Raw genomic sequence first — 24,603 nt, 5'->3', positions numbered from 1 at the left:
GCCAACAAGACAGCGGATGCACTTGCAAATCTCGCAGCCACATTGGCACTGGGGGCAGAAGAAAACATGTCGGTCCCGGTCTGTAATCGGTGGGTGATAAACCCTCAAGATGAAGTTGAAATTGAAGCTGAAGAACTCTCAGGTGCAGTTACTGTCTATGAGATAGACATAGAAGATTGGCGTCGACCACTCATTGATTTCTTGGTACACGAAAAGTTGCCAAGCGATTTGAAACACAAGATGGAAATTCGACGACGTGCTCCACGCTTCATTTACTACAAAGAAACACTTTACAGGCGTTCGTTCCTTGGAACCTGGTTGAGATGTTTGGGAGATGAAGAAGCAGCAAAAACAATGCAAGAAGCTCATTCTGGAGTTTGCGGAGCTCACCAATCTGGTCCTAAGCTTCACGACCGTGTCAAGAGGATGGGGTACTACTGGCCAACCATGGTTCAAGATTGCATGGAACTTGCGAAAAAAATGTGAAGCTTGTCAATTCCATGCGAACTTTATTCATCAACCTCCGGAACCGCTACATCCGACAGTGACATCTTGGCCGTTTGAAGCATGGGGTCTCGATGTTGTTGGTCCAATCACACCGAAATCATCAGGTGGTCATGCATACATCCTTGCCGCTACGGATTACTTCTCAAAATGGGCGGAAGCAATACCTCTTCGTGAAGTCAAGAAAGAGAACGTGGTCGATTTCATTCGGAATCACATCATACATCGATATGGCGTGCCACGTTACATAATCACAGACAACGGAACACCATTTGTCAACAAGTTGATGACGAGCCTTTGTGAGAAATTCAAGTTTGCACAAAACAAGTCTTCAATGTATAATGCACCTGCAAACGGACTAGCTGAATCTTTCAACAAAACACTTTGCAAGTTGCTTAGTAAGATTGTTGGGAAACACCAGCGAGATTGGCACGAAAGAATGGGCGAAGCTCTATGGGCGTATCGTACCACGTACAGGACACCAACTCAAGCGACACCTTATGCACTTGTGTATGGTGTGGAGGCCATATTGCCATTGGAGATTCAAATTCCGTCACTTCGCATGGCAATCCAGGAAAATCTCACTGAAGAAGAAAATGCTAAGATTCGTCTGGCAGAGTTGGAAGCACTTGACGAAAAGAGGCTTGAGGCGCAACAAAAGTTGGAATGCTACCATGCTCGTTTGACAAGGGCGTTCAACAAGAAGGTGCGAGTACGGTCTTTCAAAGTTGGAGACACGGTCCTTGCTATCAAGAGACCGATCATTGTTTCTCGCAAAACGGGAAATAAATTTGCATCGAAATGGGATGGTCCTTACGTTGTCCAGGAAGTCTACACAAATGGAGCTTACAAGATCGTTGATGCAGAAGGACTGCGCATAGGCCCTATCAACGGCAAATTTTTGAAGCGTTACTACCCTTGAAGTTGTGCAACATTGTAACCTCCTAAGCACGAGGCTAAACTGCAACTGACTAAAAAAAAAAAAAAAAAAAAAAAAAAAAAAAAAAAAAAAAAAAAAAAAAAAAACCGGAAATGACGTCAGCAAACGACGTCAGAAAAAAAAAAAAAAAAAAAAAAAAAAAAAAAAAAAAATCAAGAAATTATTTTTGCTTTTAAGGAACTACGTTGGCTTGATCTTATGGAGTGAATTTATTCATTTCATAAGTACGTAGGCAGCTTGAAGGAATCACTAACTTTAAGTCCAGCCACACCAAAAATCTCTCCCATTTTTGTACTACTCCTGGCCCGCAAGAGTATAAACTGTGAACGGCTAAATAAATAAATGAAAATTTCATGTTGGTTTCCTATGAGTTGAATGAATATGGAATCAATGACAAAAATCTTTGACAGGAAGAATGACGAGTCTTATTCATTTCATTTTTGGAATTCTTAAAACAAATTGGTCTCTAAAAATAAAAAAAAATAAAAAGAATTAAAAGAAAACAAGTGCAACGATGGTAACAAGAAAGGCGGAACTACGGTTCAAATTTGAAGGCTTGCAAAGCATCACGAGCAACACCAAATTGTTTCTCAGCTTCCGCTAGCTTTGCCTCCACCTCTTTCGCAGCAACAATATTCTCCTTCATGATGAGGAGTGAGTTTTCTTGCTCTTTCTTCTGTATGACGTACCCTTGGAACTTCTCTTCTGATTCTGAAATAAGAGGCAAAAGTCTATCCGCTCGTTCTGCTAAATCATTGAGCTTCCTTTTATGTTCGGCTTGTTCTTGCTGAATCTGATCTATCTCCTTATGAAGAGCTTGCATTCGCTCCTCTTCTGCTTTCCCTGCAATTGTAGTTGTCTGCACGCTCGTCTCTATCTCCAAAGATCGTTGCTCCAAGTCATTGAGAGTGGGATCTCCCTGTTTCCCTAGCCGAACGTGGTGGAGTTGAGAACCGCACCCAATATACCCCTTGATAAAAGATTCGATTGCAGAGATGTCGATCTTCTTATCACGAACATAGGAGAAAACCTGTTCAAACTCCTGCGCTAGTTCATGAACCTTGGCTAAAGGAGTCTTCATCAACTTGTCCTTTATTTCATTAATCATCAAGCTTGCAGCATATCGGTCCGCCCTGTTGGTCGCCTTAGTGATCATGTCTTGAGCATTAAAAGAAGGAGACTCGGTCGAAGCAGTAGAAACACTTGTGGTTGGCGCAGTATCAATGACAACATCATCAATGAACTGTTGTTCAGGAAGGGAGACAAATGTATTCTCGCAAGCAGTAAGCTCTACTGCTATGTTCGCATCGCTTTGAAGATTCTGAAAAGTGAAAAATAAAGGGGATTAAAATAGTAATTAAAAAGAAAACGAGAATGTCAAAGTAAAGAAATGAACCTCTATCTCTTCAGGCGATAGCTCAGGGCCATAATCTTCAGCGAAAATATCATCCAGAATTGTAGGTTCACCTGCGTGTTCGTCATCGGAAGGTTCATTTTCGTCATTGGAAGGTTCATTACTTACAACTCTGCTTGCTAGTCTTCTACTCTCGTCCCTGCATTTCGAAGATGTTTCCTTGGGCGGACAGGATATCGTGGAACTTTTAGGCAATCTGACTCTAACTTTGCGAGGTGCAGCCGAAGTCTTGGCAGCTTTGTCTTTTGGTGAAGTGTTAAGATCATCGCCCTTTCTCTCCTTTCTCTTCTTAGACCTGACATTTGTTGGACTAGGAGTTCTTGAAGCATAAGCCGCATTTAAAGAAACGACCGAATTCCACCATGTTGTGAAGCTTGGAGTGACTCGAGATTGGGCATTAAACGTGCGGCAAGGGACCAAAAAAGTAGCCCTAGTATGCAGACGAATGCTGGACTGAAAAAGATAGTACATATGCTCTCGGGTGATGTTTTGTGTCTGGACTACTAATTCGCCTGGCACATCTTGGTGAAATCCGAATTGCCGACCGAATCGATGAGGACTGTATGGCTCAACCACGTAGTTGTTGTCGAACCTCAAGGTCAGAAAACAGGACCGCATGCTAATGAAGAAGTTTGCGAATTGCTTTGGTTGATGGTTGTCATCTTCACGCTTCTCATCTGAATTACCACAAATTGAGTTAGCAAGCCAATTGAAATCCTTACCCGAAGAAACTAGCGATTTAGCATCTGGAGACTTTATGACAGAGTCAAGGCCTTGAATTCCAACCAGGGGAGCACCAACAAAATCGTAGGTGACGACGTGATGACTTCGAAAATACTTAGCGGTCCAGGCATACACATATTGTGCAGGGAAGGACTCGCGATGTTTGCCGGGGGTAGGAGAATTCGAAATTTTGCTCAATCCGTGGTAGATGCTCGCCAAAACAGGGATCGCCAAAGAAGTCTCTTTTCCACTTGCAAGAAATGACGCAGGTTTGAAAGATCCAGGACGGATGCAACCCAAATCTGACACCGGCAAAACAAAGGCACAAAGCCAACATGAGAGAAAGGCAGCCAAATATGTTTGTCGATGATGCGCTTCAGGAATCCGTAGGATGCGAAAGGCTTCGTACATCTTATGACTCCACGATCGAGGACCATTAAAGGAGCTGAAGTCTTTCATAAGTGTTGGAAGGACAGACTTTTTGTTGCCAGATGCCAAGAAATACTTTGATGCACCGCGAAACCAAAAATCACACCAAGTCTCGAACGTTATTGTTGTCACCTTGTGTTTCTCAGAAAGATAATGCAAAGCCATGAACAAATATTTGCAACTGTAAGGGAGGTATAGACTGTGCTCATCGTCGGAGCCTTCCAATTCAACGGCAGAAGGGACGACCTCGTCATAAAAAAGGCCAGTTACGGGAAGCCCACCAAGGTCGTATATATCCCAAAGACTGATTGACATTTCTCCAACTGAAGTGTGCAAGGTATTTGTCGTAGGACACCAGGATTCACAAAAAGCCTGCATGACAGGAGAATTACATTTGTAGATGTACATAGAAGCATAGACGGCATCAAGAATATGGGTGCTAGCGAGTGTGCGTCTGGAATGGTGCAGGACATCTTCTAACCATTCCCAGTAAAGAGGGATGTATGTTGGCTCGACTCCAAATTTCGGACTAGAACTCCATTTGGTCTCCTTGCGGGACAAACGCGTAGATAATGTCTGGAAAGAACACGCATCATCGCAGGGACGGTGATGTGAAGCGACAAGGACAGGATTAGGTGTTTTTCCACCAAATGCATTAACATCACGACTCTCCTTGTACCAGCTTTTCGGGCCCGAGAACTCCGTAGAAGAATGGATGTTTGCAAAAGGACCAATCACAGGAGGAAATGAACGAAAGTGCGCTCCATCGACCGAATTAGCATCTTCCATGAGTGACAAAGTCTCTTCTCCAGGAGTATTGTGATACTTGAAGTAAACCATGGTGACTCTTTGTTCCTACAAAGTCAACAAAAAAAAAAAAGTGCAAGTTGATGCATGTTTGACGATGCAGTTAATTAACAAAGTAATATTTAACGGAGACATCATATCTGAAATATTGATCGTACAAAGTAGTACAGATTATTATCAACGATGTATCAACTTTGCCAGTGATTACTACTGTGAACTACACCCGGTATTAAAAGAAAGTACACAGATTATATTACAGGAAGCAGTTGTATTATGTTCGACCGCACAAAAAAGGGGGAGCAAGTTCAAGTTTGGGGTTGCTGTTATCGATCATCATTCATCATGTTCGTAAAAAAAAAAAGAGAAAGGGGGTGTCTAAGTTACAAATTGTTATCAATCATCATCATATATTAAACATATATTGATGTATATATAAAAAAAAATTAAAAAAAAAAAAAAAAAAAAGCAAAGCAAAAAAAAAAAAAAAAAAAGAGAAATAAATTGGAAATAAAAATTAAAGAGTACAGTTCACGTGAGAGGAAGGGTGAATAAGACAAAAAAAAAAACTAAATCATCATCATCATCATCATCATCATTTTATATACTTCCTATATATTTTTATGGGCAGCATACAAGAGAAAAAAAGGAAACAGCAAAATTTTGGGTCCACCATTATCACCCATGGCCATCACCATCATCAATCATCATTCGCAAATCACAAGTAAAAGAAAGCAAAGTTGCGACAAAGATTCGAACAGATTAAATACAGAGTACCATGGAAATCAAATACGGAATACTTCAGAGGTCCAAAATTGCTGAAGAAGGCGTAGCAAGACGTACCTCAAGGACAGAAAGCAGCGACGCAAGGAAGACTTCTATAGGACTTGTCGACGGCGGCAATGGTTCAGTGCTGATCTCTACTGGGTTGTTCTTCCTTCGTGTTTTCAATCATGCAGCGATTCGAGGATGGCTCCTTCATAGACTCACGAACTATTCGATGACGACCGTTGGGTTGGTGTTCGGACCGATTCGATGACGACCGTTGGTTTGGTGATGATGTCCACTGGTTCGTTCCTCTTTCACGGGTTATTCGATGACGACGATTCGGTGTTGATCTCCTCTGAGTTGTTCTTCCTTCGGGTCGGGGCTGTGGCAACGTCAAGGCTTCTTGTCAAATTTCGGAGTCTCCGATCAAAGTAGTGAACGTTGTTGTTGGTGATTAAAAAGTGACAGATTATGGAACTATATTTATAGTTATGGTTGTCTCATAATCCGACTACTAGTCAAATTGGATAAAGATATATTTTCAATGAAAATCTATCCTACTACTAGTCAAATTGGAGAAAGTTATTATCCAGTTGAGTCAAGCTCATAGTCCTACTGCAAATCAAATTGGGGTTTGACAACTATCTTTAAGTGATTGAGTTTCCAAGTAACTGTAACTCTTAGCTTTTGATCAATGGTTTATGATTGGTTTTCAAAAGAAATTCTATCATTAAGGTTAAGTGTTATATATGGGTTGGAATTTGTGAGTCAAAAAATTCTGCTCCAATGAAGAAAATTGCGGCCCATTGTACTCATTTGCTCGAGGATCAAAAAATTAGTTCAAATGTATGGATCAGTAAAAGAAAAACGGGCGGTCTAAGGAGATAAAAAGTTGGGCCATCACAATGGTCAAGTTCGGTTGGGCCAAGAAATCAAATACTACTCTTAAAAATAGAAGTTCGGAGTATATAAAAAAAATGTAAACGAGTGTCGAGATCGGGCCACGAGCAAACACTCAAATATTTGTGTACGTGACCGATCCCGAGGGGGCAATTTGTAGGCATTAAAAATATGAAGAATGCCACATCATCATTTTTTGTCCCGAAAAAGTCAAATGTTGACTTCTATTATTAAATGTCAGATAAATTGTTTAATTTGGGTTATAAACCAAATAGGCCCATTTTTAATAAATGACGTTCATTTAATAGGAGTGGGTTATTTAAATGAGCTTAAGTAAAGAGGCCCATTTATCCACAAAAGGAAAACCCTAAACCTAAGAGGAGGATATAAAAATTTCTCTTCTAGTCATTCGGGGACACTAAACGTAGTATACAAAAAAAAACCTACTACTCTCCAGAAAAACCCTAAGACGGCTTCCAAGCACACAAGTCTGACATCAAATCTCGGTGGAAGAAGAACAACAAGCACAAACGCCGTTCTACCTTCAAACCACAAATTCTTGCTGTTGTAGAGATCGAATCAGTGGATAAACATTAGAGATTGTACCCAAATACAAAATCAATACAAAATATTTTGTTCACATTATTTTGATTCTGTTATTTTTGCAGACTCGTAAATTTGTGTTTACACCGCCTTATACAAAAGTTTGTATAAATTTAATGTTCCTCCATACTTAACCCCATATTTACACTACAAGAAATTGTACCATTAACGATGGGAAATCCCGTCGCAAAAGGCCAATGATCGTTGATTAATGACGGGATTTCCTGTAGCGAATCCGTCATAAAAGACGGTTGTCGTTAATGGAAAATCACGTCGTTAACCCGTCGTAAAAGATGTTTGCGATGATTGTTCCCGTATTTTATTGGTTGTTAGCCCCGTCGAAAAAGGTTTTTGCGACAGGATTTATGACCGGTCGTAATTAGGTTGTCATTAAAGATACAAATTCTTGTAGTGTTAGGAAAAAAGAACAAAAATAGGAGATATACAAAGGATGAAAAATATTCTTTGTAATCTCATTTCTTAATTAATCTATTTGCTTAAATACGATTATAATATAATGATTAAATTGTTAACGTAAAGAAATTCCTGTTGTTATATATTTTTCTACAAAATTGTTATTACGAATTTCAAACGTGCATCACAGGTAAATTATGCTAGTTTTATTACTATGAGACAGTCACTACTATTAAATATGTAATATTTCAATATGCGAAAGTTTAATGAATTAATTGTGCTACGTGATAAATTATTACAAATATAAAAAAGAAATTAAAAAAAAAAAGAAATGAGAATATTCCTACATCACTATTGATTCTATACGAAGGGGGAATATAGGAATATGATTCACTAAAGTATAACATAGTACTACTTTGTAATTGGTTAATCCTAAAAGAATGTTGCTATTGAGATTAATTAACTATTTTTCCATGCCTTGAAGAAAGAATCCGATACAACAATTAGTGGGTGTGGATCATGCCCTACTGGCTCACAATTGGGACAAATACTAGGATTTAAAGGATGGAAATTTTTTAAGAAAATATCCAACAAATTATTTAAGTGTTCCCTCAAAAATAAAAAAATAAAAGCAAATTATTTACTTGTCAGTTTGTATTGACTAAAAAGACTTTTTTTAAAAAATTATACTGATTTTTTTTTTTTTTTTGGACATAGGCTTAAGATTGCATAAACTAAAAAGCTCACAAATACAACAACGAGGTTACATAACACACTAAACACAAACTACTTAACACTAAATAGGTATCAAGATCTTCTCCGATGGCCTCCTAGTTGTTGACTTGACTTTGTTTACATCGTCACGGATCAAGTAGCATGCCAAAGCCGCCATTCATGTTGATTTTCTTGAAGAAGACTAAAATATAGGAACAATTACCTGGAGGTTCCTTTAATAACCTGATACAATTGAAACCCAAGGAAAGGAGTAGAAGAGTAGTAATGACACGAGCCGGTTGCAAAGGACTTGTGATTTGCTCACAAGCGGCATGAGTCCCTAAAAGAGACTCGAAAGGCATGCTATGAACCCCCATAAAATGGGGAGCTGCGCTAAAATACAAGATTTTGAAACCGACAAACACAGTCATCGCTAACCTAAAATGAGAATTAACTTTTATTAATCTCATAGATGACCTGACAACCAAGACCCAAGTAAACCCAAACCCCCTCCCACACAAAACTCCTTTCCTCAACACAATACCCAAAACAGAACCTCCACTGGACACTCGACCACCAGAAGACCACGAATGCCCATACAAGGAGATGATATTAACACACATCACCTCCAACAACCTATTACCTAATCCCCACATTCCTATTTAAATCTTCCACATTAGGACATCTGATATGTTCATATTTTATAGTGTTTTTACCCCCGTCCCTTAGTACTTTTTGATCTCAAATGAGCTCTTCGGAGCGATTTTTAGTATTAATGTGCTCCTTGTAGTGTGTTTGTAGTTTCAGGTTCATTATTGTAGGAATTAGCATATTTTTGTGCATTTCCTACTCATTTGAATCAATACAAGAGATTATGTACTTTCGAGAGCACAAACATTAAGTTGGAAGAGTTTTGAAGCAAAGCGAATAACGAAAGAAGTAGAAAAATGATTGTAGTCCACTATTTTAATCATAACTCAAGTTCTACAACTCCAAATGAAGTCATTCCAATTGGGTTGGATTCTAGACTTCAATATCTTTCCAACAGAGGTCACTCGCCTAATTCCGACGAATAACAAAGGAGATATGACGTTTTGAAGATAGAGAATCGTGCAGTTTCAACGCGCGCCCGATCGGGCGGGCTTCGCCCGATCCGGATCGGGCGGCCATCCTGGAAGTTATATGGATCTTTTCTCATCCGCCCGATCGACCTGTTTGTCGAGCAGAATGCCCGATCGGGCGGCCTTTTACCCGATAGGGCGACGTCAACCTGATGCGGTTTTTCGCGAGATTATTTCCGGTTTTTTAGTGTTATTTTTTGCAAACTATAAATACTAAGCCCTATTATTTTAGTTGACACCTTATTTTCCTTAGTCTAAATACTTAGTTTATTTCTCTTACTTAGTATTCTCTCAATTTGTTTTCAACACTTAGTTTTTAATTTTCAATAAAAAATTCAAGCTTTCATTATTCATTGTTCTTCATTTAGGTATTGCTTCTTACTTTGATTTACTATTTTGCTTTAATCATGTTTTTAATAGTATTAATTGATTTGTTTATTGTTAATATGAGTGAGTAGTCAATTTCCTAGGGTTTAGGGATCCATGAATTAATATGAAGGGATGATTGAATGTTGATTGATTGTTGGTATTATGGTTAATTCCTATTGATTGGTTTTATTTACTATGCAATTAGATTTGCACAGGTTTAATTGTATTAGTCAAGCAATATCAAGTTAAGATTCGAGAGATGCAATTTGATGTTTAGGCTTGTTTCAATAGGTAGAATTGGAATTAATACGTAGCAAGAGCCCGTTAATTTTGAGTCTATGATTAGTATCAATTCGAGAGAGCATGCTAGTCTAATTAACGGTTTTATTGATTGTTATCGATTGTTTATCATCATGGATTGTTGTTCATTGGTGAACCTATGCCCTAGATATTTTAATATTTGAATTCCCTTTTGTTTTATTACTGTCGTAGTTTTAATACACAAATCAACCAAACTCTTGTTCGCAATAGTCTAGATTTTATTCTTAGTAATAGAAAGAACGTTGTTTCCCTGTGGATTCGATCCTGACTTCCCTTGCTACCTAGCTAGTGATTTTAGGTTTATCTTTGATTCGGTGATACGACTTAAGCCTGTAAAATTTTTTGGCACCGTTGTCGGGTAAACAGTTTTATTTTCTGCTACTAATTTTATGGTCTAGATTATTTTCTTGAGTCTCGGAGAATTTCCAGTTCTTTGAGACCATGTATATATTTTATTTTCTTTCTTTATTATTTTTATTTTTATTTTTGAAAAAAATGGATTACTATTCTTTCCCTCAATTTGTAAATGACCCTTTTGGGTGTATTTCGATAGACTAAATGATTTTATTGGTTACCACAATTTTAATATTTGGGATTCTTGTGGTTTTGCTTATGGTGGTTTAAATGAGTATACAAGGAATATGATAGAAAGTAGATTTAATGATGATTTTCGAGCCTTGTCTTTGGATGATATGTTGGATTATTATATGTGGTTTGCAAGAGATTTGTATGAGCGTGAAATGGCCATTCACATGTGCTATTCCAAATTATGAGAATAATCTACATGTTTCTACCCCTCTCCCTTGAATGCTTGTTATAATGAGGTGCATTCTAATGTTTATGGTAATCATGCCTATTCTAATGACTTATCTAACCTTTGCATGGATATCAATGTTTTGCCTCGTGATTCCACTATTGCTCCTCCCGTGTATCATTGTGAACCTTTCCCCAATCATGTTCAACCCGAATTAGAAAGAAGAGATAGCTTCTTAGAGGAATTAAGAAGATTAAACTCTGAGATTGAGATTCAGTGTACTAGATCTCAAGAGGCTACTAATGAGATTATTAAAGCTAACAAGGCTACTCTTGAGAGATTTAGAAAAATTCAAGAAATTATTGAAAATAATAATTCGAGTAGTGTTGGGGATGGGGGTCAACTGAGTGAACCCATAGGTAACCAAGAGTGGGAGGAACTTATAACGGAGGTTGAGGATGAGTTGGAGGATGATGATGTGACTGTTGGATCAATGGATGAAGGTTTTGTTGAAGCTGAAAAGCCATATGTTATAGAGCAAGTCCATGAGGAAGTTGAAGTTGATAAAACCAATGTTGTTGTGTCAACCCCTACCCCTCATATTCTAAGTCCAAGAAGGGTTATTCTTAGCCATGTTTACACCGTCTTACTCCCCTTCTCTTTCCCTATAAAACCTTTGCTTGAGGATCTTTCTCCTCCCCCCGAAAATCAAAAGCCCACTGACCCAATAGAGTTTGTTCCTCTTTGTGAATCCTTTGCAGGTACTTGCAGTACTTACAAAGAAGAGGTGGATGCTTTGCAGAGAGATATATATGGTGAAGAGCATGTTCACCATGAATGACAAAACACAGAGAGAGCTATTTCATTGATCACTGAGGTTGAAGAATCAATAGTCCGCAAAAACAACTTTCAAAAGGAGAGTATGCCTACTTTATCTTTTCCTTTTTTTTTCCTATTCTTCTTTTATTATTGTTTTTTCTTTTTGTTCTTCTTCCTTTAGGCATCCCACTCCTTACTGGCATAGAGTTCATTCGGACTTTATGCAAATGTTGTTGTTGATTATCGTGCATGTCTTGTTGTACGAAAGTTGTGCGAGTGCGCATGACAAGCTTCTGCGCTCGTTGGTTGGTTATTTAGTGACCAATCTCTTTGCGGGAGGCACATAAGAGTTGGAGCCGGAGGGGCTTAATGAAGATTGAGACCCTCGATCTCCACTCCTTCAAGCACTGAGGACATTGTTGAGTTTGGCTTGGGGGAGGTATGTGTTATTTCTTTCTAGAGTAGTTTATCGTTTTTGGAAAAAAAAAACGTTCCGATGAATACAAAAACCATGCTTCTCTGTGCCCCTTGATTGAAAATTGTTTTGATTCTTGGTATTTGATGACAAGCAATGTTGATATGTTAGCCATGATTTGATTTTTGACTACTTTGATGGCTTGACATGAGTCAACTTTGACCAACTATTTGTGGACTTGGTGCTTGGCTAGTTGATTTGGTTAGGAATGTGTTATAGCTTCCTGGTGTGTCGTTGATTTTGAGTATTGGTTTGCAACTGTTAGTAATATTTTATGACTCTTATATATGCACATTGAGGAGGACAAAGGCATTTTTCTATTTAGGTAGCCTTCAGATGAAATTAGATATATGTGTTCCCGTCTTTTCTTCCCATGTTGTTGCCTGTGCCCTTTATTCGGTGACTAGCCATATTACAAGCCCTTGAAAGCCCCATTGGTTACTAGTCTCAAGCCTAGCCTGGGGGAGCTAATAGTAAGTGAGGTGAGGGAGTTGTAGTGTGTTACATTTTGAGCACAAATTGGGTGTTGAAAAAAGAAAATAAGGAAATTCTTCTTATCTTGTATGTTGTTTGAAAAAAAAAAAATGAAGAGTGAAAGATATTAGAAGGATGGAAAATGTGAAGGCCTCCAAAAAGAAAAAGAAAAAAAATAGAGAAAGAAATCGAGCAAGAAAAGAAAAGAAAATTTATTATGCTCGAAAAATTTCAAAGCATGAATTCACTCAAGTTTTGTAATTTCTTATCTTTATGAATGATTGGTTATAATTGTGAAAGAAGGCAAGAAAGCATGGTGTAGTTTATTTTTTGTTTTATCATGTATTGAGTGGGAGAGTTGTGGTCATCACTTGTGATTGATCATGGGTTTTACTAGGATTTATGCTCCCCAAAGCCAAGGCTTTAAGCTCACATTTTACCCAAATTTACCGCACCCTTACCTAAGCCTAACATTACAAGATTTGAAGACCTTCCGACCTTTGTGCATAGAGTCATATTAATGTGAAAGTAGTTGTTTATCAATGAAAGTTATGACATGACATACTCCGAGTCGACTATTAGGTTGAGTGCATGTTCTTTTAAACACACGAGTGTTGTGAGTTTGGTAGGGCATTGTTCACATACATATTGGGAGAAGAGCGAACGGGTACATCTTTTACCCGCCACATAAATGAGTGAAGAGTGTGTGAGCACTAGTCTTGAATTCCATTGTGCACTTGTGGTTCGCTCTGCGTGATGATTGATAGGGAGGATTTGTGGTCGAATGGATTTGATTGGTTGGCATTGATGCATGCTTGTTGAATTTTACCTTGAATCGTATCCATTGTTTTGAGATGTGTTTGGGGTGAAGTTAATTTATGTATCCATCGATGATTGCTTTGCTTAGGGACAAGCAAAGATCTAGCTTGGGGGAGTTTTATATATTCATATTTTATAGTGTTTTTACCCCCGTCCCTTTGTACTTTTTGATCTCAAATGAGCTCTTCGGAGCGATTTTTAGTACTGATGTGCTCCTTGTAGTGTGTTTGTAGTTTCAAGTTCATCATTGTAGGAATTAGCATATTTTTGTGCATTTCCTACTCATTTAAATCAATATAAGAGATTATGTACTTTCGAGAGCACAAACATTAAGTTGGAAGAGTTTTGAAGCAAAGCGAATAACGAAAGAAGTAGAAAAATGATTGTAGTCCACTATACTTCAATAGCTTTCCAACGAGTGGTCACTCGCCTAATTCCAACGAATAATGAAGGAGATATGACGTTTTGAAGATAGAGAATCGTGCAGTTTCAACGCGCGCTCGATCGGGCGGAATTTCGACCAATCGACCTGTTTGTCGAGCAGAATGCCCGATCGGGCGGCCTTTTGCCCGATTGGGCGACGTCAACTCGATGCGGTTTTTCGCGAGATTATTTCTAGTTTTTTAGTGTTATTTTGGGCAAACTATAAATACTAAGCCCTATTATTTTAGTTGACACCTTATTTTCCTTAGTCTAAACACTTAGTTTATTTCTCTTACTTAGTATTCTCTCAATTTGTTTTCAACACTTAGTTTTTAATTTCAATCAAAAATTCAAGCTTTCATTATTCATTGTTCTTCATTTAGGTATTGCTTCTTACTTTGATTTACTATTTTGCTTTAATCATGTTTTCAATAGTATTAATTGATTTGTTTATTGTTAATATGAGTGAGTAGTCAATTTTCTAGGGTTTGGGGATCCATGAATTAATATGAAGGGATGATTGAATGTTGATTGATTGTTGGTATTATAGTTAATTCCTATTGATTGGCTTTATTTACTATGCAATTAGATTTGCGCAGGTTTAATTGTATTAGTCAAGCAATATCAAGTAAAGATTCGAGAGATGCAATTTGATGTTTATGTTTGTTTCAATAGGTAGAATTGGAATTAATACGTAGCGAGAGCCCGTTAATTCTAAGTCTATGATTAGTATCGATTCGAGAGAGCATGCTAGTCTAATTAACTGTTTTATTGATTGTTATCGATTGTTTATCATTCTGGATTGTTGTTTATTGGTGAACCTATGCCCTAGATCTTTTAATATCTCAATTCCCTTTTGTTTTATTACTGTCGTAGTTTTAATACACAAATCAACCAAACTCTTGTTCGCAATAGTCTAGATTTTATTCTTAGTAATAGAAAGAACGTTGTTTCCTTGTGGATTCGATCCTGACTTCCCTTGCTACCTAGCTAGTGATGTTAGGTTTATCTTTGATTAGGTGATACGACTTAAGCCTGTCAACATCCCACATAGAACACCCTAACACCAACCATGAGTTTGGAAACCAAACTTTAACCAGAGCAACAACAACCTCATATGGATAAACAACCAACCTAACAGAGAGAACCAAACCAATGGTATCTTAAACAAGCTGGCCCAACAGAAACACATTAATGGACCAACAACTAAGACTAGGAAGAAACAAAGCACAGACAATCCTACACCCATTAAACCAAAAATATAACTGGTGAACTCACTCACACAACACCGTGACAAAAGTCAAATCAAAACTAAAGTAGAAGATCGACCAATCTTTCACCTTTTATCGTCAAGACATGATTATTTTCCCGACACCACAAGACAACGGTGGTCAGACAAGCTCCAATTTGAATCCTCCCTCCCCTTTATCGCCAAGATTGGCGTTTTCCTGATACCACAAGGCGACGGCGATGGGAGGCGCTCCAATTATGATTGGCCGGAATTCCCTCCAAATCAGATCTGAGTGCCGACAACCCCTAATTTCCACAAAATAGAAACCCTAGCCTGTGCTTTACCTTTACCGGCGTTTTTCCGACAACGGCGTACGAGATAGATATGAGGTTAGAGAGCTCCAAACCTTAAAACCAAATCGAAATTAATCTCCACCCTCTAAACACTGAGATCGACACCCCAAACGAACCTTCATTCTTCGAGCAAGGTAGGGGGAAACCCTCGCAACCGACAACAGATCAGCTCCGATGAGGAGTTTTTCGGCAAGAAGAAATCCGAAAAAGGGAGGTAGAAACTTACAATCTTGGCTCTTCTTCTTCTCCCTTACCAGAAACACTAACACGGTGAAAGAAAAAACTAATTGGATTAGATAGCAGGCTCGCCGGCGACCATCTAGCGCCACCCGCTAGCAGGCTAGGAGAGCGGCTGATTTAGGGTTTTGCTTAGGTTTAGAGAGAAGGCATAGGTTTTAGAGAGAGAGGGAGAGAAACCCTTTGTTGGTTAATATACTGATACTTATATCAAAGATAAAATACCTCCAAGGAAAAAAGGTTTGGGAAACAAATAGTTGTATAAAATCCAGTACACCGTATATCAGAGAATAACATATAAAGATTGAAGACGAGATTGGTCGTATTGGTAGTATTGGGTAAACATTAGAGTGAAAGAATTGATCCAAATATTATCGAGTTTATACGTGTTTTTTTTAGTATTTTCTCCGAATAAAGGAGGTTTCGTGAATTGTTATCTTAAAAAAACCCAAAAATTAAATAAAAATTAACAGCTTATAAGTTTGTTTTGTTTAACTAACACTATTATTTGACGATTGTTGTTAATGTTTTACGTTGGTGGACACCACTAGAACAACTATTTAATGTAGCAAATGCACATAACTATTTAAAAAAAATAGAAAAAATACACGAGGAAAACATTAACGACAAACGTCAAATGGTAGTGTACGCACTACTACAAAATAGGCTTATAGCAACGGCAATAAACAGTTACCATAGATCAATTAACCGTTGCAATAGGCCTATAGCAACGGTTAAAAAACCGTTACCAATAGGGGGCGTTGCTATAATTTTATGGCAACAGTTTCCCGGTTTTAGGCAACAATTATGATAAACTGTTGCCATAATTAACTATGGCAACGCTTTTTATAGGCAACACTTTTAACCTAAGGCAACAGTTATTCAACAACTTAAGCCAACATTTACACGTTTAAGGCAACGGTTTTTGCTAACTTAAGGCAACACTTATTAGTTGGTTGTTGGTTGGAGTTTAAAACTAAAGCAACACTTTCTTACACTTATGGTAACACATCTAATTGTACCTATAGCAACATTTTCTATCGAGTTATGGCAACACTTTTAGTTTTAGTTATAGCAACACTTTCAATCGAGCTTATGGTAACGCTTTCAATTAAGCTTATGGCAACACTTTCAATTGCGCTTATGGCAACACTTTCAATTGAGCTTACAGCAACGGTTTCAATTTAGCTTATGGCAACGCTTTAAATTGAGTTTATATGCTTTCAATTTATCTATACCTACATTCTCAAATGGATTTAGTTATCCATATACCTGTAATACAAAGCTTTCAATTGATCTATAGCTACATTCTCAAATGGATTTAGTTATCCATATACCTGTAATACAAAGTATTCAATTGATCTATAGCTATATTCTCAATGGATTTAGTTATCCATATACCTGTAATAAATGTCAACTACATATAATAAGATTTTCATAACAAATAAGTTAAAAATTTGTAAATTCATAAGAATAATAATATCTATTACAATTGTCTGAATGGTTCAAAAAATGTTCTAAAACTACCTCCATTAAAATTAAATAATCTTGCAATAATCCCTATACGTTAGCTTTATTTCTTAAAACCTGTCTAATATTTATGTTCCCTATAAATCTCCACATATTTAAAGTAGCTCATACTTCTTGACTATATGCACCATCCTGCACAACAAACAAATCAAGTATAACATTTTAATAAGAATTCAATATCAATGAATAAAATCCAAATATTTAAGAAAAAAAAAGCTCAACATGAATGACAAAAGATAAACCTTAAAAAATAGGAATGAACTTGTTAACCAAATAAGTTTACATAGGCAACCTATGATATACAACAAGCTAAGATTTTTGCAAAACAAAAGAAAAGAGAGGTCAACTTCATGCAGTCCTTAAAACTGGTTCTATATGCCATTTCACAAACACAGTAGGCACCAATCAACAGCCCATATGGCGATAAGCACCTTATGGCATTTATGCTAAAGCACAAAACAGAAGGGACATTCATGGAGTAATTATGGTGAAATCGTCCAAGTACATGGTGAAATTACCAATTAGGACCATTCAAAGCTCATTCCTTTTTCTGAGTGGGGCAATTGTTTAGTTGGAAAAAAACCCAAGTGATTGCTGCCCCATAAAAAAAGGGCCAAATTTGTTAGCAGTTGAAAGTTATCAGTTTATGACATCCAAACAATTATCATGGACTCGTCTTTCAACAGATAAAGCCAAAACATAAATGAATCAAAACATATACTTTCTATTCTCAGTTTCATTTACCAACGATTAAGTTAAGTTAACAACATTCTCTTGCATTTGCTTAGTTGCAATGACCTGATACATCATTCGTATCAACAACTAGCTAGTTTTGTGGTCATATCACATTAATCCGTATCATATTACGGAGTACGTACTCCTTTATATACTTGGCTCAATGTATAGACACGAATTTCAGAAAGTGGTTACAGACTTATCACACTAATCACAGGTTATACATTAATAAACTTTCCCATAACTATATTTCTATACTGAACTCTCATTTTTCTACCATAACTATACGTCTATACTAAACTCTCATTTTAGGGAAAAACAGATAATTCATATTAATAATAGGGCCAGTATTGAATACCCAACTCCAAAAATGGATCGATCAAACATATATTATGGACCCCATTGATCTTTGGTCCACCGGATCAGATATATGTACTTGTCAATTTATTGCATGAACATATTGTTGTACACCTTCAATCATTTCATGAACATATATCATGCCTTGATGAATTGATATGATAGCTTTCTAAACCTACTAAGGTTTGATCATTATTGATGTTCTTTGTATTATTTCACAATTTAGCATTCCTGCGTTTTGAAGGCAAAATACTGCGTTGTGGAACAGGTGCACAAAAATAAGGAGAAGGAATATTATGAATTAGAAAACATACCAGTAGGTAAGAAACCTATATGCTATGGACCATCTGCAGTGGCTGACACTATAGCCTTTTCAATCATTTGAGGTGTCAAACTAGGATCTTTTTGGCGTAGTTGTGCAATTGACAGAGCTATCACATCAAGAGTAATATTCTCTTGTTGACTTTCAAATTCCCTACGCATTTGTTGTAGTTTTAAGGCCTCTAATTCAAGTTCCTTTGACTTTCTTTGCATTTCAGCAGCTTCTGTAGCAACTTGTGCAGCATGGACTTCCTTTTCTTTTGCTAACTCTTCTTTTTCAGCACTTATATCCTTCTGCACATCAGCAATAACAGCAGTTTTAATGTTCTCCATGACTTCCTCTGGTAAAATCAAAGAAGTACTAGTTTTCTTCTCCTTCAGCTTCATACGAGTGACACCACGTCCAACTAACAGTTCTGATCCCCGACGTGTATTCCCCATTACTTCAACAAATGAATCCTTACGAGAATCACTGCTTTGTCCATCTTGCAAAGCTTCCAACTTCCTCATTGCTTGCTATATTAAAGAAAATAAGTTGGTTAATTCAATGTGTATGATACAATAGCTAGTTTGTATGTATATTAAAATACAAGAATTGTATAATAATTACTATCTTCTGTTCAGTATCATCATAAGGCCGATCATATGTTTTTCCTTCCTTTCGTCGTCGAGTCTCTTCAAACATCTTTCTTTTTGATGGTGCAACACCATCTTTCCGTAACTAAGAAATGAATTATAAGAAAAACAAAATATATCAGTTTTTCATTACAAAACCATTATAATTAAGCTTAATATGAATTGCATATCGCACCATTTCTTCATGCTTCATGGCGAAAGAAACAGGACCAACAGTGTGCATGTTGTCTAGTTCTCGACGATTTTCTGAATTCTGCAAACTTGTTTTCTAACAAAAGAAAAAACAAATAATGAGCATATCTTGAAACAGGTAATTTTAGAGAATTAGGTTATATTTTGAGTGTTGTATGAGGATATGAGCAGGTGTATTGTAATCATGCACCATGAAGACACTTCATCATATAGTCAAACCTTTCTTTTCTTTAAATTAAAAGATACAAAAACATCTGATGATTTTTTAAGAAGCCAACTATTCACTATTCTGCTCTTTTTTGTTTTTTTTTTTTTGGGTAAAATAGAGATATTTTATTACCAAAGGGAAGAAAAAAAAACCAACACAACAACCAAACAACGCAAAAGAGACAAAAGCTACGGGAGCACAACCCGCATCCCTAGAAGTAAACAACAATAAAGCAACAACAACAGGACACAAAATTTAACCAGAAGCCCATCAACACACGCTGAACCAGGAACTAGAGCACTAGCCAGCAGCAAACAAACCGCACTCAGCAGAAACACTAGCTGAACTAAGAAAACAGACTGACTGCACCTAAACACCAGATCCAGGGAGAAAACCAGGAATAAGACAACACAAACAAAACTGAATGCAGACACAACAGAACAACATTTGCAGCCTGCCAAAGCTAGCAGCCTGAAACCAGACCAGCACTACCCAAAAGCCCCTGCAGAAGCAACAGAACTGTGTCCGCAACTAAACGAACAGAAGCAAAACTCAACCAGCAGAGACCAAAATTAAGGCACTAAGCCAGAGAGTTTAGGATAGTGGAGGCATCTGATATAAGTATTGAGCTGAATCTGCTTCAGTAATAGAGATTCATCAGTTTGTACATTCTGAAAACGCCTGAGATTCCTCTCCCTCCAAATTGTATAAACAGTAATACTAAGTAGCATTATTTCTGTTATATCCAGCAGGGTACCAGACATACCAAACATGAAAGAAAATCGAAAGAAAATCAAAAAAAATATCTAGGCAGCATCCTAATATGACTCCAAGCTTAACAAAAGAAAAAACAAATAATGAGCATGAAAGTAGAGCAAAATCATAATCATCTAGTACCTTTGCTGCGGTCGTCTCCCAATAAGCTAGGAGCGTCTTGTAGTGTTCTTCGGGCACTCTTTCTGGAACATCATTCAATCTATCTTCAAGATTGTCATACTTATAATAATGTTTTTTTTTCAGCGCACATTTGAATCCTCTCCAAGATTGATCAAGGGTGTCCATTACCCAATCTTGAGATTCAGGTGGAAGGATGTACTTGCTCTAAAATAATGATTTTTTTGTTATACATCAAAATATAACAAATAACATAAAAAGGAAAGAATTAAAGTGTAAGGATCGAGCTAGTAAAGTAAGACAATGAAGCTTACATTCACGAATTCCCATATTTTATCCTTATTTGGAACTGATTTCCAATTTGTATAAGTCAAGGGAGCCCAATTGTAATCATGAGCAATGGTTCCTAAGAATCTGGTTAGCTCTTTCCTCGCCTTTTCAGGTCCAACTGGTTGTCCTTTCTCATTACAATAAATAGCAATACGGTCTTCCCATTTGCGAGCATGGACATCAAACAAATTTGTCGGGCCTCGGCCTTTCTTTTTAGGACCTGCCATTAGTACACATACACGGCATAGAATCATTCATCGTGACTTGACGCCAAATAACATATTCTTTCATGCTCGGAATAACATTAAAATTGGTGATTTCGGCCTTGGTATGTTTCCACTTTTTTAACTAAGATAAATGTTTGTATGAAAAAGTCATGGGGATAGTGGATTATACAACTTTTGCATGCTTTGCCTTCTGACTCTAATCATGTCAAAGAAAAAAAATCTGGTTTGAAACTGAAGAATAATAAGACCCATCTACCAGTTTAAGACCTTCAGGTAATTTAAAAAAATAATAAGACACAGAATTATGCTCCCCCTTATCATTCTGTCTCTGCCAATCAATCACAGAATTCTGCTCCACACCTCAGCTGAACACTAAAAAAACAAATGTTCCATAGTTTCCAGCTTGCTGTTGCATGACACATGACACACAGTTACAGAACACTGAAACACCCATTATCTTAACATGTCATCAATATAACGCCTTTTTTATTCATTTTTATCATAAGACTTAGAAGAACAAAATATATGATATGAACCAAAAAGGTGGTGTTTGAAAACAATAACCTTGTTGTGAGAGATCACTTTCTCCTTGGTTTTCCATTGGAACAATGGCAGAAAGTGGGCGCCTAGCTGTTTGTCGGTCTTGTTCCAATCGTTGCACTTCTTGCTGTAACTATAGTGCTTGAGCGGGATCCATTTGTTGTTTAGTCAAAAGGAAATCATCCATTGCCATCGATGGGCACAATGGTTGCTTCTTATTCTTCCTAGGTGGTTGTTCTCTCGTCCTTGCCTTCTAACACCAAGAAAATAAATTGTCAGTAACAAAAATAACACCAACATAATTTTTTTTGTCGGTCTGGCACACACGCAACATGAGTGGAGCGTGACAAACATAAGGACATTATACTGAGTGGTGCAACCTTATTTCCTAGTTTCCTGTCAAGGCTAGAAGTCTAGAATACTGGTTGTTACTTGTTTTCAATAGTAAATACTATACGACACATGAAACAGACATTATGTATACTGATTCAAAACAGACAATATACTGATTTTTAATTTGATTTTTAACAGACATTAAACAGACATTTCCTAGTTTCCTTCTGTACAACGCCAAATCCCTGTGATTCTTCCAAGTGGTGATTACTAATCCTAAGTCTTGTTTGTTTTAGTTGCCAGTCATTGAATAAAGGCACTTACTTAAAATACATTTGCATTTAATTTTCTTCTGAAATTTCACGTAATCATAAATGTATATGCCATCATTTGCATCACCTTTTATATTTGTAAAATTCTTGAAACATGGAATTGAAGGTAGGCATGCACCATCACTTAATGCACAAACTAGAAAGTTATCAACATCCATTTTCATGTGAATGACTGCTGGAAATCAGATCAGAAAGGAAGAAAATACAGTATATCAGTAATAGGGGTAACCAAATATGGAGTATTATTGATCAGAATAATCAGCAATACAACTCACCTTCTTTCGAGAGGAAGAAGCTCTCCAAGAGAATAAACTTCTCACTACAATTTTCTGAATGCCTGAATATGCAATACATCCCCCTTATAAAGACATTCTACCCCAAAAACTATAACAGAATTGTGTTGGGATCATAACCCTTAACAAACTCAACAGAATGATAAAAATCCTAAAGTATCCTTCCTTCTATAATTACTAAATTAATTATTCTGTTTCTTTCTTCCTTTCCTACGTGTGTAGGTGAACCTGATGGGAGGCCTATTTGGGTTCCTTGCAATGACATGCTTATACAAGGTGTTAGGTGATGTTAAATAATACGGAGTAGAACATTGGCTAAATGTCTGGGCACGTCTGTAACTTGTTCAGTTGTTAAAGTGTTTGATCAGGTTAATTTTTAGCAGACACTATGTCTGTTTTATTATAAAATTGACATAGAATTTCATCTGTAATTGTTGTCAGATTTTGGCAGTCTAACTGCAGTGTCTAATGTCTTGACTTGGAGCCATATTCAGCTTTGAGAGGTACATGGAGATAGCAACTAAGGCGATCTCCAATAAGTGATTCAGTAAAAGAACCAAGCACAAAACAGAACCAAGCAAAAACAGAACCAAGTAGAACAAAATTCAGAAATTCAGAACACTAGACACAAAAAAGAAGAATGATAATTGGAAAGTAAAACCTTTTTTGGTATAGATTTCGCTGCGGAATTGGTTGTGGCTTCAGTTGCCACCTTTTTCACTCGAGAAATCTCCACCTCATCATCATTAGAGTCATGATCATTTTCAGGTACATAGTCTTGATCATCTTGGTTACAATTGACATTCTCCTTTCCTTTTGCAAAACGTTTATTTTTATCCCGCATTGTAGAGCAATATCAAATAACCCGAGGTCTCTAAATTTTTGGGCATTCTTTTCTATGGTCATGGACCTTATTTTCTCATACGGTGCTAATGCAGTTGTAGTTGAGCTTCTGTCAGCTTTTTGGTTTCCATTCTTTGCCATTTTCTACTGCAATAATGCAAACAAAAACAAACAAATATTCAAAAGATTAGTTCGAGGGATGAAAAGAAAATAAACGAATTGTAGGCATCCATATTAGAAAAATAAGTAAACCTTTTAGAACAATGGTTTGACGACATGACACAAGCAGAATGTAATAAAATCTCTGAATATTTCACAAAAGAGAGACAAATCAGAAATCTCAAAATTCAAGACAGCCACAGAGACTGTAATATTACCACAGAAATACAACGCACCAATTACAGTGCATAAAGAAAGAAGAAAAGAAACTAGACATTAGAATTTAATTTTCAGTGCTATACTAGTGTTATTAGAATTTTTGAATATTAGAAACCACAGCACAAGAAGTATTAGAATTTAATTTTCAGTGCAATACTAGTGTACTCCAGGAGAAGATGCAAAAACGAACTAAAAAAGTCCATGATAGATTTTCAGCAGGGCAATTGAGTAGTTGGTGTCTGCAGCATATCTATTCTACAAGTTTCCAAAGTTACTAGGTCTAAGTCTGTCATGCTGTTGGAATGCCTTGATTGTCAGCCTTCTAAGTTCCAACTAATATTTGAGGTAGATTGCCTACTAATTTTCAGGAAATCCACAAAATACTGTGACCTTTTTAACAAAAAATTCCAAACAAAATGATAATTTTTTTTGTTTTCATGATATAATGGAAAGGGGGAAGCATCAGGGTTAAATTAGAACAGGGGCATTTGAGAAGAAAATGTAAATGATCATTAGAATTGCTGCTGCATTAAGTTTATGGATGTGCTGCTATTGTACTCGATTGATAAATTTGGAAGCAATAACAAAACCAAGTTGCAAGCTAGCCTAAAACCTATACAAACAATAACAAAACCAAGTTGCAAGCTAGCCTAAAAGCTATACAAACAATATCAAAACACATCAGTACATTAGTAGTACATTATAACTAACCACCACAAAAAAGCGGAACTAAGTAAGCAGGCGGACCTGACTACCAGAACCGAAGAACTCGGAATAAACAACAAATCAGAAAACAGCAGCCAGCATGGTCGATTTTGGAACAAAACACACAAAGTCAACATTTT

At 37.0% G+C, this 24,603-nt stretch overlaps 2 protein-coding genes across 2 annotated transcripts; both read right to left on the bottom strand.

The window, feature by feature from the left end:
- Positions 1-1,539: 1,539 nt before the first annotated feature.
- LOC110777264 (uncharacterized) lies at positions 1,540-6,222 on the bottom strand. Its single transcript, XM_056830565.1, has 3 exons — positions 5,658-6,222; positions 2,841-4,865; positions 1,540-2,765 (listed from the first exon to the last, which is right to left on the bottom strand). Exons 2-3 carry the CDS (start codon positions 4,848-4,850, stop codon positions 1,980-1,982), a joined length of 2,796 nt encoding a protein of 931 aa, XP_056686543.1. The 5' UTR covers positions 4,851-4,865; positions 5,658-6,222; the 3' UTR covers positions 1,540-1,979.
- Positions 6,223-18,567: 12,345 nt separating this feature from the next.
- LOC130463397 (uncharacterized) lies at positions 18,568-19,264 on the bottom strand. Its single transcript, XM_056832517.1, has 2 exons — positions 18,997-19,264; positions 18,568-18,846 (listed from the first exon to the last, which is right to left on the bottom strand). Exons 1-2 carry the CDS (start codon positions 19,060-19,062, stop codon positions 18,568-18,570), a joined length of 345 nt encoding a protein of 114 aa, XP_056688495.1. The 5' UTR covers positions 19,063-19,264.
- Between the last annotated feature and the right edge of the window lie 5,339 nt (positions 19,265-24,603).

Source organism: Spinacia oleracea, chromosome 6 (genome assembly GCF_020520425.1).
Source record: "Spinacia oleracea cultivar Varoflay chromosome 6, BTI_SOV_V1, whole genome shotgun sequence".
NCBI lineage: Eukaryota > Viridiplantae > Streptophyta > Magnoliopsida > Caryophyllales > Amaranthaceae > Spinacia > Spinacia oleracea.
Note: the sequence above shows the minus strand (reverse complement) of the source record. Positions and strands in the feature narration are given on the sequence as shown.

Bases quoted from the DNA above. Each gene is read 5' to 3' on its own strand.
- LOC110777264 (XM_056830565.1), bottom strand. From the start codon at position 4,850: ATGGTTTACTTCAAGTATCACAATACTCCTGGAGAAGAGACTTTGTCA. The intron at 2,766-2,840 runs GTTCATTTCTTT...TTCACTTTTCAG, and splicing joins TATCGCCTGAAGAGATAGAG to AATCTTCAAAGCGATGCGAA.
- LOC130463397 (XM_056832517.1), bottom strand. From the start codon at position 19,062: ATGAGGAAGTTGGAAGCTTTGCAAGATGGACAAAGCAGTGATTCTCGT. The intron at 18,847-18,996 runs GTAATGGGGAAT...GCTGATGTGCAG, and splicing joins GTAAGGATTCATTTGTTGAA to AAGGATATAAGTGCTGAAAA.